Genomic DNA, 19,126 nt, shown 5'->3' with positions numbered 1-19,126 from the left:
TATTCCCCTACCTAGATATGAAAAAAGAACTCACAGTAATTAGAACAGAAATTTCTTGCAATGAAAAAGATGGAACAGTGGTTAACCCTCTCAGTAACTAATATTCAATTCTCTGAAATATACAATGTTGTTTGCGGAAATTTTGGCATCTTCTGGAAATGTTGGGTGGTATCCAACTAAGTCATAATCAGAGTAGATCCATTGCAATCAATGATTTCAACAGATCTACTCTGAGTATGACTTTCTTGGATATAACCTGTTGACCTCAAGACTTTAGGACAAGTCCTGGAAGAAATCTGTCAATGCTCCTTTTAAAATGTATGCTTAGTTCATTTTTTTTATATATATAAATAATTTTTATTATTTTCCAATACAAATATACAATTCTGCCAAATTTTCACAATTTTAATTCTTTTTAGACTTCCTTCGGCTTCTCTGACAATCATCCATATTTATCCCTCAATTTACTTCTTTGGGTGGATTTTTGTGTAGAACAGTGGGATAAAAATGAACTAAGCATAAACAGAGGTATGCTTAGTTCATTTTTATCCCACTGTTCTACACAAAAATCCACCCAAAGAAGCATACAAGAACATTAATACTGATACAAAAATAGAAATAGAGCAAAAAGGAGCAGTAAGATGACAAACACAGGTGAAAAACAGCACAGAGGTGATATTAATCGAATGTGTGCCTGGATTTTTGTTAAAGTCTTTATAGACCATCTAAAACAGGATCATTTCAAGAAAAAGAATTCCAGGAAAACAACAAGTCCCATCTCTGAGAAAGTAGTGTCTCCAGCAGCATAGTCTTTCCATGTTTTAGTCCAAAAATCCAAAGTCATTAAATTATTATCAAGAACCATCCTGCAGTATTCAAATTTTATTTGTTGGACTCAAACGCCCTTAAACACCTGCATGAGTAAACCCTGTTATGATTTGTAATGCAGGGTAATAAAATCCTGTGAGCATGTCAAGCTCATATTTTGCAGGTGGGAAATCCTAGGAGCAGCACTTGTTATGCCCAGGTAAAGGATCAGACCCCTATGTAAGATTCCTATAGCACGCGTGCAGGAAACTGGCCTTGGAACCTTCCTGCCTGCAGCACTTGGGACCTTCTCCTCCCCTCCCATTCTGCAGTAGGTTGTCATGTTTGAAGGGCTATCAGAGGACAAACCTCTCTATTTGAAGGAATCCTCTAGAGCGGTCCTGTTTCAAGACAATGAACACTAAGAACAGAAAACATCAAGGTCATTGAAGTTGCTCATCAACAGTTATCAGTACCTGGATAGCAAACTGATAGCAAACAAACCACAATGCTGGTATATCCTGTACTTCTGTTTAAATTGCAATAAGTATTTCTTAATTTGCATCTATACATATAATTAGCACATGCATTTTTTATACAAAACAGACAACCTCCTTTGTCCTCTTTTCTGGATCTATGCTTCGTCATGGTTGGCAGTGCACAAGAGGCAACCTGCTATTCTGCAGGCAAGGAAGCCTTTGTAAATTGGAAGAGGGTTGGTTTCTTTTTTCCAGGCTCTCAGTGTGAACTGAATTCTTACTGTGAGTACAGAAGGACTGGCAAAAATGCTTCTGGGCTAGTAACCTTTATGGACTTATTTGCAAGGCTGTTTTCCCCTTCCAACTGATTCCAAAATATAAGCTTCTTCACAGTCATCTTCTTCAACTATTTTCTTGCCTTGCTTTTAATGGCCCAGGTAACAGGTTTGTCCAGGGCGGGTAGACATGTGTGCAGTCCTTCTTATGCTTGATTTTGCAACAGCCAGTGGATCTTATGGGCCAATAAAAACTTGCCCATATGATGGCACAAAGTCATCTCACCCCCTCTCTATAGCAGTAAGCAGAGCAGTCTCTGTGCTCTCCTTGCCTCTAATAGGGTCGGTATTTAGCTGCAACAGCACTTATCATGGATTTGAGCTGCCAGAAGCTGAACTGATATACAGATGATTTAAGAGACATGATTTAGCCCATTGTGATGCTTTTGGAGTAGCATTTTTTGAGCCACCCCAGCCTCCAAACAAGATAGCCTTTTGGAGCGAAAGGCAAAGGTGGCAGCTCTCGAGTTAATGCATCGAAAGGTCAAGAGGAGAATAATTCACTTTCACCTTGCCACAGAGGGAAAGCGCAAGTAAAAGCTGCCCGCTTATTGGCAAGATTATATATAAACGTGCAGTTCATATCTCCAGCTACCACCTCAGGAGCAGTCCAGTTACAGAGTTGATGTCATCGCCCACCTCCCTAATCAAGTGGTGCTGGATTATCTTGTCCTGATAAATTGGAGCCAGCATCTACTGGAGGGCAGGAGGGAGAGAGAGAAGGAGAGGGAGAGAGAAATAAGTCTTACATGAAGTACTCAACTAGTTTGTAAGTAATAGGGTAGCAGATGTCCGGATCAAGCCCCTGAGCTTGTAGTCTGCGGCACAACAAAATGATTTGTGGTGAGCAGTGTAAAGGTCTTTAAAGGAAGACATCACCAAGCAGGCACACAGTTAAGCATGACATATTTGAGGCCAAGGGACAAAAGGAATCCAAAATGCCACAGTGGCTATTGTTTTACAGAGGAATGCATACAGTCTGTATGGCTTATCTGGATGCATTTGCCCTAGAAGGGACCATTGTTTTGCACTGCTCTTCTTGGGCAATGCACTTGTGATTAAAAGAAGAAAGAAACATTCCTAGCTTCACTACTGAGCATATTTCTAAAAAGAATCAAGGGCTGTTGAGCTGCTAGGCACTTGTTCGTTGTTCTTTTTTGGGGGGAGTGAGTTGATTACCAGCAACTCATTCAGGGTAAATAAACAATTTTGTTCCTCTTAAACCTCAGTAAGGCTAACATTAAAATTTGCTAACTACATAACTGTGGAGGAAGGCTTTATTTAAGAAAAAGACAAAGCAGGACTATTCTTGTTCAGATTTTGGAAATCCACTCCTTAATAGAAAGGTATGTGGAAAAAGGCAATCTGCAAATGCAATAGCTGTAGCCACTGATGTGTTGCAAAAATGGACATTGAGTTTTTAAGGGCGATTTCATTATTGGGCGTACATTGGTTGGGTCTCTACTGCAGGAATTCAAAAGACCATCATTTGTGGCTGAGCATTTTATTTTCGTACCAAACATCTGTGTTTCAATCCCTGACATCTCTAGGTAAGGTTGAGAAAGACCCTGGTCTGAAACCCTGGAGAACTGCTGCCAGTCAGTATAATGAAACAGTATAAGGCAGCTTCTTACATTTCTCGGGTGCTTTTGCATTTAAAATCCATCATACTAGAACAGATGGCACATGTTTGCCACTCCAGTCATCAATGTATAGTCACTGGTTAGTTCTATTAGCCAGTTAACATATCCAGCATCTGCATATATAACACTGAGCAGGCATCAGTTGGTTGTTTATGTCAATAAATATCTATAATACAGTGGTACCTCTTAGGGATGCGGGTGGTGCTGTGGGTTAAACCACAGAGCCTAGGACTTGCCGATCAGACGGTTGGCTGTTCGAATTCCCGCGACGGAGTGAGCTCCCGTTGCTCGGTCCCTGCTCCTGCCAACCTAGCAGTTCGAAAGCATGTCAAAGTGCAAGTAGATAAATAGGTACCACTCCGGCGGGAAGGTAAACGGCATTTCACTGTGCTGCTCTGGTTCGCCAGAAGCGGCTTAGTCATGCTGGCCACATGACTCGGAAGCTGTACGCCGGCTCCCTCGGCCAATAAAGCACCGCAACCCCAGAGTAGGTCACGACTGGACCTAATGGTCAGGGGTCCCTTTACCTTTACCTTACCTCAGGTTACAAACTTAATTCGTTCCGGAGGTCCATTTTTAACCCGAAACCATTCTTAACCTGAGGCGCACTTTCGCTAATGGGGCCTCTCCCTGCCGCCACGCGATTTCCATTCTCATCCTGGGGCAAAGTTCGCAACCTGAGATAACTACTTCCAGGTTAGCAGAGTTTGTAACCCAAAGTGTTTGTAACCCGAGGTATCACTGTACACAAAGAATGTAAGCTCCTGAACACCCACATGGTTTCTGATACACTGAGGACCAGACTACATCAGATGTGGGAGATCTGTGAGCTAATCTCCCCCAACTGTTTGATTTCTTACTTAAAACTACTGCAGGAGCCCCCTGGTTTGCTGCAGTGACATTAGTCCTTTCCTCCAAGGCCATTTTCCCAGTCTACTCCCCCATACTGTTTCCCAACCCACCCGCTGCTCTTTTGGGGAAGAACTTTACACTGAGAAAATGGTGGGCATCAGAGACTGTGTTAAGAGCACACCCTCCCGCTCCTGCTCTGATGAAAATCAGGGGTCCCTGGAGTTGCAGCAAGTCATAGATATCTTGTGTAGTTTTTCTTGGGCAGTTTAAATAATGATTAAGTTATTTCATTTTTGTTTTATAGTGAAGAGACTCTCCAAAGATCTAAATCTCCCATGCCTCTGGCATGCAACCTTTTGCCAATTATTTGGAAGTTGAATAAACCAATAGCTATAACCTATGAAACTGACTACACTCTCATAATCATTTCATCCAAGCGACTATCCTTCTTACAGCTGTTTTTTCCCCTTCTTTCCAGGGAAATCCCTACATGTGCAATGAGTGTGATGCAGCCATTGATGAACTGGCGCATCCGCCTGAACTGATGTTTGATGCTGAAGGAAGGTATCCCTCCACCTATTGGCAGTCTACCACTTGGAAGGGTTACCCCCAGCCTCTCCTTGTGAACATCACCCTGTACTGGAACAAAACCATCGAGCTAACGGACAACATAGTCATCACCTTTGAATCTGGCCGCCCAGACCTAATGATCCTGGAGAAGTCCCTCGACTATGGTCGGACGTGGCAGCCATATCAGTATTACGCTACAGATTGTTTAAATGCTTTCAACATGGAACCAAAAACAGTGAGGGACTTGTCCCAACAAACAGTCCTAGAAATCATTTGCACAGAAGAATATTCTATGGGGTACATGGCAAACAGTAAAATCCTCCACTTTGAGATCAAGGACAGATTTGCGTTTTTTGCTGGGCCTCGGCTCCATAATATGGCTTCTCTCTATGGGCAGCTCGACACAACCAAGAACCTAAGAGATTTCTTTACGGTCACAGACTTAAGGATACGACTGCTCAGGCCAGCAACAGGGGAAATATATGTGGATCCACAGCACTTGACACGCTACTTTTATGCAATCTCAGACATAAAAGTAATTGGAAGGTAAGACGAAATAAACAAATGCATTTTCATTTGCTTTTTGTGTGTGATGGCAAACTTCCATCTTTCCTCCCCTTTCTAAAGACAATAGCAATTTCCACTGGAATTTGAATTGTTAGCCACGTTGAGAAAATTCTTTGTACATCTGCATGGTTGCAACTTGATAATTTGTAAGGCTAGGTTTCAACTTCAGATGGGGAACCTGTGCCCCCCCCCACACCATGTTGTTGGACTCCCAACTCCCATTAGCCCCAGCTAGCATGGTCAGTGGTCAGGGATGATGGGAGCTGGGAACAAATAATATATGGACAGTCACCGATTTCTCATCCCTGGGTTAGACCAGCTAGCACACTATAATTCTGAAGACTTGCACTTTGATATGGGTTTATGCAGAAATTTTGCTTGGCAAGCCCCAGTTGCTTGGTTTACAACTGGATTTTCTCTTTAACTTGGTTAATACCTTTCCATTTATGAGGTGACTGCAGCAGGTTTGCTGTTTTGTTGCTCACTGTACACAAGCTTGGAATTAGCTCCTTCCAGTGCCTCTAGTATCTAGCTTTTCTCAAATATTGGAAGGGATGGAGAGACATGTTTTCTATAGAGGTAACTTGTTTGCCATTTCCCCCCACCTTATAGATGGAAGGGGAGAACTCTTGCACTTGTAAGAGAAACATGCAATCTCCAGTTGAAGTGAGGAATAGAAAAGTTTAAATGGTTTCCCAATGACAAGAGTGTTTCCCTTGATGGGAGCAGACATGGCATTACTTACTATGCAGCAAGGTGACAGATTTTGGCCACCACTGAGAGAACAGTCTCTGGTCTAACCTACTCTCTTTATGTGTATTTGTGTCAATGAGGCATGGACAGGGGAATTTCCTGGAGGATTAGGCTACATATTAATTCATGAGAGGGAGAAGAACCTTTCAGATACTCCAAGTCAGTGTTAGGCTACTCTACTGCTTATTTTAGCTCTGTTTGAAGAGATGCCTAAACATTTTAATGTGATGTTGGAATGGCTCAGGCTCATACAGAATTTTTAAATTTGAAAGAATATATGAAAGGTGACAAAGTGGTCAGAAGAGGGACTGCTGCCAGTCATCCCAGTCAGAGGCTCATAACACTAAGACAACTACCAGTGTCATAGAAGCAACCACTGTGTTTCTAAGTGTGTGGGTAAAGATGGTGAACCACACTTGACCAACATCTCCAAAATGGAGAATTCAGTGCCAGGGAAATGTGATTTCCTTATAATAGATTCTCTTTGTTTCTAGAATCTAGCAAGTGCTCAGCAATAGTTTAACTCCCTCCCCTCCTTTCCTTACCATCTGGAAAGTATATTGGCCATACTGATAATCTGTTAACTTTTGGTACTCTCTTTTTGCTGCTATAGAACTTGATTTTCATTCAAGCTTAAAATATCAGGGGGAAATGCTCAAATACCTGGAATTTTGTTGTGCCAGGGACAAACAAATCCAAGTGTGGGCGGTTTTCTAAGTAAATGTTCATAAGAATAGGGCTCAGGTAGCACAGTATGGCTAACGTTCAATTGCTCAGAATTGCCTGTAAATGTGACTAAACTCATGCAATGGCAGTCCAGTGTTAGGAAAACATTTTGCCTTGTCTCAGACCAAGCCTTCATTTATCACCATAAGGATAGAGCTGACATCTATTCATGCTAATCCTTGTCATAGTAAATATCTGGAAGCAGTATTACTGTTCTGATTTCTCAACTGCTCCCCGCTCCCCACTGGCACAGAATGATCAAACTTTTTAAAAATCTCAGTGAGTTCTTAACATGCAGTGCTCATTGTATAGTGCAGGAGCACTATGGAAAACACTGATTTATTCCCTTGGTGCTGATCCCACAAGAATGATCCACCCATTTAGCCCCACCCACATGGGTATAGGCCTTTAAAAATTAAAACTGTATTGTGGGATGAACTTCCAAAAAAGTGCTTCTCAGGAACGGTGTTAAAAAGCAGGGATAGGGAACCTGTGGCTGGACTGTCAACTGCCATCATCCCTGCCCATTGACCATGCTGACTGGTCTGACGGAAGCTGAAGTCCATTGGCAGGGACACAGGTTTGACACCACTGGTTTAAAGGCTGCCTTAGCATCTTTCCACAAAGAGATTAGCCAGGCATATAGAGAGACATGTCTCTCTCATTCATTCATTCATTCATTCCTTGGCTCTTGCTTGATTATTGTACTTTCACAAGCCCTAAAGGTGAAATATATGATGAAAGTGTTCTGTGTAACTAGTCATGTGCAGATAATGAACATGTACTGTGACCCTGGTGAGAATAAGGGATTGTGTATTCTCATTAGATGCATGAGAAGGAAGGACTGACCTCATCCAAACTGTGCATTGCTCCTGGATTTCATGTGTGCTGGTTCCGTATCCTGCACTGCTCATGTGCAGTACTCTGAATCTCACCTTGGGAACCCAGTTGTTAGAGGCAGATATTCATTCAGCAAATCTTCATCAGTCTCCTTTGCTGGGTCTTGCTATCACTTGTAATTTTCCTTTCGTTTTAAAAAAAGAGTGGATTCTCAATCATTTTTAAACTCGAAGAAAGGCCTTAATGCAGTATATTGATAGCTGATTATACACAACCATCCAAAAACTGGCTGGACATGACAAAGGCAGTGTCCAGTAAATGCAGTTATCGGCAATCAATAATTGATTTTATGATCATTCACCAAAGTCCTGTTCAGTCTTTATACATGAATTCATAATCCTATGGCCCACTCCTAAGAACTGGTAACAGTGAGGAAAGGAACACAGAGTGCCAAGATCCTAGTTCTACTGCATGGTTGGTAGCCTTTTAACAGTGCATATACCAAAACCCAGCATACACATAATATCATCTAGCAGTCTTAGTACACCAGAGGTTGCCTTCTGCACCCATTGCAGAGGTACTGTGTAAGAACAGCTGCCAGAGGTGATATGGGCAAGGGATCCACTTATCAGTGGTGCCTGGAAAACCTCTTTGCCTGATATCATATTTGACCGTCAATGGTAGGGCAGGTGGCCAAGGCTTGGCCAAAATGGCCTCATGGGCCAAATAGAGAAGCCTAGTAGGTTTGATTAGGGCTAAGGGTTGGAGGTTCCCAACTGCTGCTTCTATGAGCTACTTCCTGTGCTCATAGCTCTTCCCAGAGATTAAGCTTGGATGATTTTTCTTGTCCTAAGTGTAACAAAAGCTTGCTTGATTTTTAAATGTTAACACCCAGTGCTATTTTTCTATAAAAAGAGGTGACTGAACTCGCCATGAACACCTCCATTGTTCTCTTACAATGGCACCTGAGAGGTGCCGGAACTGAGTTCTGGTGAGTTCTGGCTGAAAAAAGCCCTGTTAACACCACAGTCTTGGTTTAGTGAAGTAAATTCAGTTCAGTACAAATGTCTGCTTATCTTTTTATCACTTAGCATATAAAGAAAACATACGGCAGGCAGCAAGTCAGGCCTGAACCTATCAACACAGCTTCACAAAGAAATTGTGTTCTTAATGAGAAGAAATAATTCGAATTTGGGGCGGGGAGGGAATAGCTGGTGTCACAGTTTGTTTTCCTCGTGCCCTTTCTCTAACACGCATTAGCAGTTATTAATTTGAAATGTCACAACACTGGTAAAATGCCATTGGATTCGTAATTGTTATTTAAATGCACAGCTATTGTTTGGGTGGTGAATTGTAATGTTTTCTAGAGATCTCTCTTTTATACCCGTTGAAGGAACAATATCCCTTCATTCATTTTGTATATTTTGCTCACTCTATTCCTGGCAAAGGGGTTCAACCACTGGATATTTTAAGGTAAATATTTGGATTCAAATAGGAGAATTGTTTTAGGGTTCAGCGAGGCCACAAAATTTTTTACAGCACATTTTTAACTCTTCCTAGGTGTACGGAAGTTTGAATTGCACCCTCCTATACATACACAATGGGACGCAGGTGGCGCTGTGGGTTAAAGCCTCAGTGCCTAGGACTTGCCGATATATAGGTTGGCGGTTCGAATCCCCGCGGCGGGGTGCGCTCCCGTCGCTCGGTCCCAGCGCCTGCCAACCTAGCAGTTCGAAAGCACCCTCGGGTGCAAGTAGATAAATAGGGACCGCTTACTAGCGGGAAGGTAAACGGTGTTCCGTGTGCTGTGCTGGCTTGCCAGATGCAGCTTGTCACGCTGGCCACGTGACCCGGAAGTGTCTGCGGACAGCGCTGGCTCCCGGCCTCTAGAGTGAGATGAGCGCACAACCCTAGAGTCTGGCAAGACTGGCCCGTACGGGCAGGGGTACCTTTACCTTTATCTTTATACATACACAAACAAGACTGTCTCTCCTTGCTATTTACACAAGCAAAAAACCTTTATCCATACACAAAAATCACTCTCCACTCCCATTGCTCAAAGACACTTCCCTACTCCTGCTGCAAAGGGTTGTTTCCTAATAATAATTAGGAGTCCAACAAGAGAGAGTAAAAGAGAGGAAGCCTATTGCAAGGGAATTAAAATTAAAAGCCTTCTGAAAGACAGCTTTTTTATTTTTATTTTTTTTAAAAAACCCTCTCAGTAATCCCATAGCAAATTGGCTCTAAAAATTAAGTGTGACAGTTCAGAGAATTTATCTAATGGTGTTGCTTGTTGGCTAAATCCACCAGTAATCGGACACACACATTACAAAGGGGTTATCTTCTATGTAATCCTATCCTAGCAGATTAAATTCATGTGAATTTTTTGCTCAACCAGTGCTGATAAAGCACCTCTTGCAGAGTTTCACCCTCTTGCAACTCATCTGGATCCTTGCCTCCCTTTCACTGATAAGAGCTTAATCTATTCCCCCATAAGTAGCGAAAGGATGGCTTTCGCTCCTGGTTGCTCTCACGGCTTCAAAAGAAGAGCAAGCTGTGATGCTTCTGTCATTCCTCATGAAAGATGGCAAGTTTTATATTTCACCCGGATGACTGCTAGAAGATGCTGCTCTGGGGATCTGGGGGTTTCCTTCTGACTCCTACCCACCACGTACCTGGATAAATCCTCTCCGGTTCTTTTAGGGCTTGTATACACAATCAATTAGCCTCAGATAACAAAACCTCTAGCTTACTTGAGTCTGTATTATTATTTCCCCACGCAAGTTCAAGGGTCAAGATGCGCAGGTCAAAAATTTAGAATGAGGAGTGGAGAACACAAAAAGTTAAAACCTGTTATCACAGGAGTCTTTTATCAGAAACTCTGGAGCAGGAAAACATAGCCATCTCCACTGATCCAGCTCTGTTGCCCTGGCATTTGGGGGGGGAGGTGGCATCTGTCAGGAGTGGGGAGCCTGCCACGTATGTGTAGGCACTTTCTGTGGTCACACATCCCGCTCTCTCCCGACCTGGTTTGGAGGCTGGCGGAGGGCTTCCCCCTCCCCCAGCCCCGCAAGCTCCTAGAGCGATGCCGAAGCTCGGGCTTCCCCCTCCCCCAGCCCTGCAAGCTCCCAGAGCGATGCCAAAGCTGCGCACAGCTCCAGCATGGCTCTGGGTCCCGTTCTGGGGGCTGGGGTCGGGGGAAGCTCAGGCTTGCGGAGAGCTTCCTGTTCTGGGAGCTGGGGTCAGGGGAAGCTCGGGCTTCCCCCGCCCCAGCCCCGCACCTGGGGAGGGAATTTTTTTCCCCTTTATCCCCCCCCCCAAAAAAATCTAGGTGCGTCCTATGAGCCGGTGTGTCCTATAAGGCGAAAAATACGGTACCAGAACCATCACAGCTCTGTTGTTCATGTTTTGGGTGACTTAATAAGAGCTTGACCACTCGAGCCCTAAGAGACCTATAACCCTGTTGTTTGCTTGCCATTGTTTGTTTTTTCTTAACTTTAACTTCCTGCTGTCATTTAGTGCTGCACTAACCATGGTTAATCCCATCTGAATATACAAGCCAATTTGAAGTGGATCTGCACCTGCACCAAACAAACCATAGTTAGGAGAATTTTGCTGTCTATCTCATTTCAAGGTGATGGATTGAACTCTCTGATGTCCCTCTATTCATGTCCAAATGCAAGATTTGCCTTGGTGAGATATATTATGGGTTTCTTGTACGTTTGGGATCTTAAGCAGGTTTAAAGAAACAAATAATACTTATCACTATCCAAGGTTTGCACCCAGATTCTGTTGGGTATGTAGAGATGACTGGAGGTACAATTCAATTAAAAGGAAGCCCTAACTGATAATGTCCTGATGGAAAGGAAAAGTGGCTGTGGTGCCAAACAGAAACCCAAGAGTAAAAACCAAATGTGCAGATGAAAAAAACTCAATACTGTATATATGGGGGAACATCAATTGACTTAAGTAAATTTGAAATTCAACTGCATTCTATATTTGCAAAACAGTTCAGTCTGCAAAGAAGGAGGCCCAATAATAATCAAACAATCCAGGAACAAAATAGATAATTTGAAAATTATGCTACAGTGGTACCTCGCAAGACGAAATTAATTCGTTCCGCGAGTTTTTTCTTCTTGCGAGTTTTTTGTCTTGCGAAGCACGGTTTCCCATAGGAATGCATTGAAAATCAATTAATGCGTTCCTATGGAAACCGCTTGCCGGGCTGGCGGTGCGGAGAAGGGCTTTTCTCCCCACCGTAAGCCTTCAGGACAGGAAGGGCTTTCCTCCCCACCGCCAACATTCAGAACAGCATTCTGAATGTTGGCGGTGGGAAGGAAAACCCTCCTCCCACCGCAAGTCTTCAGGACAGGTCCGGGAACAGAGGGGAAGGCGCGTTGCGCTTCTCCTCTGTCCCTGGACCTGTTCTGAAGGCTGGCGGTCCACCGCCAGCCTTCAGAACAGCCATCCGAAGGCTGGCGCGGGGAGAAGGGTTCTCCGCCCCACCGCCAGCCTTTGGATGAGCCTTCCGAAGCCTGGCGGGGGGAGGAGGTCTCTCCGCCCCACCGCCAGCCTTCGGAGCAGCCTTCCGAAGGCTGGCAGCGGGAGGAGGTCTCTCCGCCCCACCGCCAGCCTTCGGAGCAGCCTTCCGAAGGCTGGCAGCGGGAGGAGGTCTCTCCGCCCCACCGCCAGCCTTCGGTGCAGCCTTCCGAAGGCTGGCGGCGGGAGGAGGTCTCTCCGCCCCACCGCCAGCCTTCGGAGGAGGTCCGAGGACAGTGGGGAAGACACGCTGCGCTTCCCCGCTGTCCCCGGAGATTTCCCTATGGGCTTTCGTCTTGCGAAGGAAGCCCATAGGGAAATTCGTCTGGTGAAGCACCTCGAAAAACGGAAAACTCTTTCTTCTTGCGAGTTTTCCGTCTTGCGAGGCATTCGTCTTGCGAGGTACCACTGTATTTGCTTCCACTGGCCTTTGAAGATGTAGAAAGGGAGGGAGAAAGGAGGTGATTTTGATATGAAAGCTACTGCATTGAGTATAAGAGCAGTTACGCAAAATCTTTTCTGGTGCATTAAAGCTGGGAAACCTACCCATTTAATATACAATTTGTTTTCTTATCCAGCTGCATTTTGCTGTGAAATGAGTCTAATGCATATTGCACCAAGGATGAAACCCTGCGTTCTCATGATAAACACTTCAGTTCTTCCGTTACAAGTTGTTTATTCAACTTCCATTTGCTACCTTTCATTGTGTGTTTATTAAGAAAATGAGTAAAACAAAACAAAAAGACAAAATGTGGCTGTTAGCAATTTCAGCAACCCTATTGTGCTGCTATTATTTGGGAAACCTCATAATCCACATAAACTAATTCTGACTTATGGACGGCCTGCTTCACTAAATCAAGGCGATTTTCTCAGGTGAATAACAGGCGAGTTCAGTGTGCCAGTGCCTTAATTAAAGAGAGTCTCTCTTCATCTTGATCTCATTTTAATTTACAGGGTAATACTACAATAATATCACTAATGGAAGGTACATTAAAGGGCATCAAGTAGTATTAAGTGTACTAAATTATGGCACTTGTGTTAATTAACTTCTGGAGCAAGATGGTCCTAATGGCTGAAAAAGGTCCACTAATGCATAAATAAAGTCTGGCTGAGTGAGAATAGAAATGGGAGGAAGACAGGAGAGGGCTTCTTTCACTCTGTCCACTGCCGACTGTAGAGAGAATTTTAAAAGCTAGACAATGTGAATAAACTGCAAGAAAGCTTTTCCTATTGAACTGTTTGATGAAAAGGCAATTTTACAGCCCCTGAATGACTCTGATTAATGGAAAAGTTTGCTCCAGAAATTTGATTGTAAGGCAGCATGTGGAAAATTCTAGCTAAGGGCTCCACTAGAAGACATCCAAGTGCCCCCACAAGTTACTATTGTGCCTGAAAACATAACCATCTGGTTCAGATGTAATGCTAAACTATCATTTTGCGTTATGAACAGGAGCTTTGTGCTCATGCCTTCCTCCTCCCCTCCCCTCTAAGGCCATTCAGAAGAGCTAAGAAACTTTCACTTATGTTTTCGATGAATCACAGTGTATTATTTCATTTAAGTGGCTCGTCTTATCTGTGGCTATAAAGGGGAACAAGCCAGGATGCTAAACTATGGTTTGACATTGACTCGTTTTCCTAAACTAAAGTCAGCTCTGAGCATAGTTTGTCTGGGTTCAGGTTTAGGCTGTATCCATGAGGGCATTTATATGTACATGAGTGGCCATTTCAGTGTGCTCATTTGTGCACCTTCAGCCTCATGTGAGCACTTTCATGTTTATGCCTCTTCCAACTCTCTTGCCATTTCCCATCCCGATTTGAAATGCATCTATAAGCTGCATTAATTTCCTTTTGCAAGATTTCTGAACCAAAGTACGGTTGAGAGGACTTGGCAGGGATCCAGTGTGTGCATTTTGCCATTGTGCCTGAATGTGCACATTCTATGGCTATGTTGATTTCCCTCCTAAAAACATGAAGTTGGATCCTGGCAAAAAGTTCAATTCTATGCATTTCTACTCAGGAGTACGTCCAACTGAGTTCAATCGAGGTATGTACGGTACAGGATTTCAGATGTGATTGTTTAAAATAGTTACCAGATGTTGCAGCCAAACCCCTAGATGTGTACCTCACCTTCCTGCCTGTGCCTGTTTTGATCTCAAGCAACAGACAAAGTTCCTCAAGCTGTTATTCTGCTTGTTTCATTGTCCACCAGTTCCTCTTTTCCCATTCTTGCTCCTACCTAGTTAATATACCAGTGTATCCACTTAGTAGATTTCCACGAGACCCTGCATCTCTGATACATCTAGTTTCTCCTTTTTCTAATGTAGTTCGGTACATTCAGCAGTGAGCAATGTTTGCCTCCCAGGCAGCCCCTTGTGAAATTTCGCCTTTCCTGTTTCTACCAGCAGACATGAATACTGTTTCATTTAAATTTAATAAATCATTTGAATGATTTCAGTCAATAATGGGGGTCTCGGGGTCCAGTTTGTGACTTGAATTGGTCTCAAGAAAGGCCATACATTTGCAGAGGTATTCCTGAAAATGCTCCAGAATTTCCTTAACCATATCCTAAGCTACAGAATGAGAAAATAAGTAGCTACTGACATTTTCAGGCAGATTACTGAATGGTGAGCGTTTAGTCACAGTAAAATTGTAGGCATGTTGACTGAAGGGCGCGGGGAGAGAATGGTAAACTATGAGCCCCTCCCCTTGGGGTAACTAATTCGGACTCTGAGGTGGATTAAATTTAAATGTGAGGGACAAAAACAGAGCTCCTGTTATTGCTGGGACATAGTCGCAAAGCCCTGGGGCTCAAATACAGAAGATTCCAGCAGAGGGAAGAGCATAAAAATAAAATGAAAGGCTTAATGGTATGTATTGCAAAAGGACTCAAAGATATTTTAAGTTTCAGAATAAAGCACTAGTTCTTGTATTGAAGATCTGAGCAAATGGTCCCTGGATTTCATCTTGGCAATCCTTTCTGAGCTCAGAGGAGCAGAAGTCATCCACAGCAATCGAAGTTTCATCATCTGATCCTTAAATACCTAAATTGTCCCAAGTAACTGCATAGCAAAAGGATATAATGATAGAAACAACATTGCCTGATATTGGGTTCAAATATTATGCAGTGCAGAGGAACAAGAAGTACAAGTGATTCATTTGTTCCCTGTGTAGGTCGCAGAGACCCACAATTTATAAACTTTAGACCCACAATTGACAATGGTTTCACTGAGTACCATAAGGCTCAAAATACTCACAAGGGTTCAGAAAGTCTGTAGATACTGAACATAACTTGTGTAATCAGACTTCAGGAGTCAAAGGGATTGGCATGCGGGGGTTAGGCCTTCCCCTTTTCACTTGATGCTGCTGCCACTGCTGATCCAGTTCTGGGTGCCTTCCCTGTACCATTCCATGTCATGCCAGCTCCACTGCAGAGCCTAAGGCTGACAGGTCAGCAGCCAGTATCCATACGTTCTCTACACTGGTGTAAGTTTTGGTAGCACTCCCTGCCGGCAAGGCGTTCAACACCAATGTGAAGGTCTTATGTGCATATCGATGCAGACACACTTCACATTGCTGCCAATTGCATAGCCTTTAGGGGGAAAAGTCACGATCTTGCACCATTCCCTACAATGTGTGAATACCACTACTATTAATAGTGCTGGTTATTATCATAACAACAAAATGTTCATAAGCAGCAACATAATGTTAATAAGGCACTGCAGTAGTTGGACTAGATGACCCTTAGGGTCTATTCCAACTCTGCAATTCTATGATTCTATAATAAGGAGCTGGTCTAATTTCATGTTTATCAAAAGTGTTTAGCTAGACTTATAGTGCGGTGCTAAAGTCTCCTAATAACATCTACTTCATACTGTTAAGGGGAGATTAGAAAATCATTGTGGTTTGAAACATTTATTTACAGCACCTGAGGTTTCTTTTTTACAAAAATAGTTGCATGAGCTTATCACATTCCTTTGGGACTTTTGCCACTTTTTGGAGTGACTGCATCTAACAATTCTTCCAATTAAATTCCAAACTTCATTAATAGAGTTGGTGGGGGGGGAGCTTATGTACTTATGATCTTGTCAGTTTATTCACAATTCCCCTGTGCTGGTAGAAAATATTTTTATAGCTGCTGCACTATGTCATTAAAGAAAAGGAGTGCTCATCTTTTCTAAACACTTCAAAAGCTTTTAAAGGAAACATCATGAATAAAAATGAATGAAATCAGTTCAACATGCATTAGCCGAGTTTAGCAGCATTTGAGCAAACTGCTCCGGATTTCCTTGGGTTACTGCCTGTGGTCAAGCAGGTTGTTTATGCATTGTAACCTAATTTGGATTTCAAAAGGTTCAAATAGTATTGTCATTTTAGCAGCAGTTCCATGCATGCATGAAAGGTTGCAACCTGAGAATGTTTGGATTTGGGTTAAACCACAGAGCCTAGGACTTGCCGATCAGAACATCAGCGGTTTGAATCCCTGCGATGGGGTGAGCTCCCGTTGCTCGGTCCCTGCTCCTGCCAACCTAGCAGTTCGAAAGCACATTGAAAGCAAGTAGATCAATAGGTACCGCTCCGGCGGGAAGGTAAACGGCGTTTCTGTGCGCTGCTCTGGTTCTCCAGAAGCGGCTTAGTCATGCTGGCCACATGACCCAGAAACTGTACGCCGGCTCCCTCGGCCAATAAAGCGAGATGAGCCACAACCCCAGAGTCGGTCATGACTGGACCTAATGGTCGGGGGTCCCTTTACCTTTACCACTGTAAGTAGAGCCGTCAACTGAATTGAGTTTCTAGCTGATTAACCACCTGTCTTTTAACCATACCCTTCAGCATCCCACAAATGAAACCAAGACAAGCCCATGCATGAGTGCAAAGGGCAAGAGTCCAACCATCCAGGGATGTGTTTGGACAATGGTAGGGTCCATAGAATCTAGACTTAAATGTACCACAATGCAATATTGTGGGGGTAAGTTCACTTGAACTCATTCAGGGCTTACTTGTGAGTAGCCAGACAAATGAATATGCTCTTAAATTGCTAACAGATTGCTCCTGAAAATAAAAAGAGTGAAACTATCCATAGACTAGTTGCATGAAATACCTGTAGAATGCACACATAGACTATATTGCATATATAATAGTTGAAATGTGGTCTCATTTTACAGATGAGAAATACTGAGGAAGAGCAGTGACTGAGAAGCCCTGGATTAGCTGTTGAATCCACTTTAGAGAATTTTTAAGCAGAATTTGTTTATTTGTTGTTTGTTTATGAGACTTGCTAGTTGTTACCCAAAGGTCTCACTTTGGCAGCTTACTAATAACAAGCAATATCACCCTAGTCTTATCAAAAGGCTGCAAACCAAAAAGATGTCAATGAAGGCTCCAGACAAACCTTGCTAGAGAACCCACTCTGCAGTTAGGAAGCCACAACTGAGAAGATCCTAGTCCTTTTTAAGCATATACAGATTGCTCTCCCTCACCTTTCAGCAACTGAAGCCATCCTCCATCCAGACACTTTGACTTTTGGCCTCTGCCTTAAAGCCCCAGAACCTTTCTCTTTAAAATATCAGACACTTATTCCACCACCACTGCTGAGAAACAACTCACTCCCAATTCCCCATACACTTTGTTTTAAGCAACATTTCAGGGGGAAATTGTCCTCCTACCCAGAAAATCTTTCCTAATCTTCTTGCAGTAGGTAATTTTTTTGTGTGTGCTTCCTCACCGTTCTTTTATTTAAAAATAAATAAGTGAAATGCCTCTAAACCTAACATTAATTTGTAATTAGATTCATTGCCATATTTCACCACAAGACTGCATTATATACAATAGGCAAAACACACCTACAGAAATGAACCCATAACTTGAATGCAATACCATCAAGGGGCCCCTGTAAGATAACTCCAACGTATACCCTCCAACACCTTGAAACCAAAATCCAGGACGCCGTCTTCTCATATGCCATCTCCCCCTATTTTATTGCAAGAGCATGGCGGCCATTTTGATTGCTGCGACCTCACACAATTTTGTGCTGAGGTTCCCCCTCCCCAAAAAACACTTTTGGGGGGCACAACTCCCCAAAACACACATTTTGGGGCACTATACAAGATTGCATCCCTGAAAAAACCAACACTTTTGGGGGGGGGGAATTACAGTCCCAGTCGGTTGCCAGGCAGCAGTACTGTAGACCAACTGAAGTTTCTGAGACACCTTCAAAAGCAGCCCCATGGACAATGCATTTTAGTATTTTAAGATGAGTATTACCAGAGCTTGGGTAACAGAGGTCAAGCTGTCCTTTGACTAGGAGAGGACACAGCTAGCTCATCAGCCTTAGCTGGTGAAATATGCTTCATCCACTAATGCCATTTGGGCAATGGACTCATTAGGTGATCTTGGACATGCCATAGTTCTGCCTTAGCCGGTTCTTACAATATTTCAGTGTTCCCAGACAGGAACACCCAAAATACAAAATGCACACACTGTGCACAATAAATACAAAGGACACATTGTTTAGACCGTTCATCTCTAATTTTGCATATTGACTGGAATTAATTAGACAATTCTTTGGCTACAGGCTTCTAGCCATAATTATGAAGCATATCAAGCATGTAAAAGCTTTTGTTTTCTATTCGGAGTAGGTCACTACGCTCTTCAGAGCAATATAGTAAAGCTATTAGAGTATAACAATTTCGAAGCTCAAGGATGAGCTAAATGGATCCCCTTGTGATCATAGGCAGCACACTTCTAAGTATAGGTACTGGATGAATAACAGGATATGTGTCACATCCGTGCTGTGCTTTAGAATTTCTAGAGGCATCTGCCTGACTACTGTTAGAAAAATAATGCTGGACTGCATGAAGTTTGAAATGCAAACATAGAAAATGCTGTTTGGAGCAACCCCAAATATGAGCCGCTATATCTTTGATAGGGAACTTATTCTGCCCCAAGGGCCACATTACCTTAGAGGGACTGTATGCCAGTGGTAAAGCAAAATTGGGTAAAGTGGTGTATGTGACTC

The 19,126-nt window shown here is 43.1% G+C and overlaps 1 protein-coding gene across 9 annotated transcripts in view; it reads left to right on the top strand.

Annotated features, from left to right (window-relative positions):
• NTNG1 (netrin G1) overlaps window positions 1-19,126 on the top strand; it is a 207,936-nt gene that overhangs the window by 77,623 nt on the left and 111,187 nt on the right. For all 9 annotated transcript variants that reach the window (XM_053391581.1, XM_053391572.1, XM_053391575.1 and 6 more), the window contains exon 3: window positions 4,595-5,232. In XM_053391581.1, the coding sequence (XP_053247556.1) occupies window positions 4,595-5,232 (638 nt within the window). The remainder of the gene's footprint in view (window positions 1-4,594; window positions 5,233-19,126) is intronic.

This window comes from Podarcis raffonei, chromosome 6, assembly GCF_027172205.1.
Source record: "Podarcis raffonei isolate rPodRaf1 chromosome 6, rPodRaf1.pri, whole genome shotgun sequence".
Classification (NCBI taxonomy): domain Eukaryota; kingdom Metazoa; phylum Chordata; class Lepidosauria; order Squamata; family Lacertidae; genus Podarcis; species Podarcis raffonei.
The sequence above is the reverse complement of the archived record's forward strand: the minus strand, read 5'-3'. Positions and strand labels throughout refer to the sequence as shown.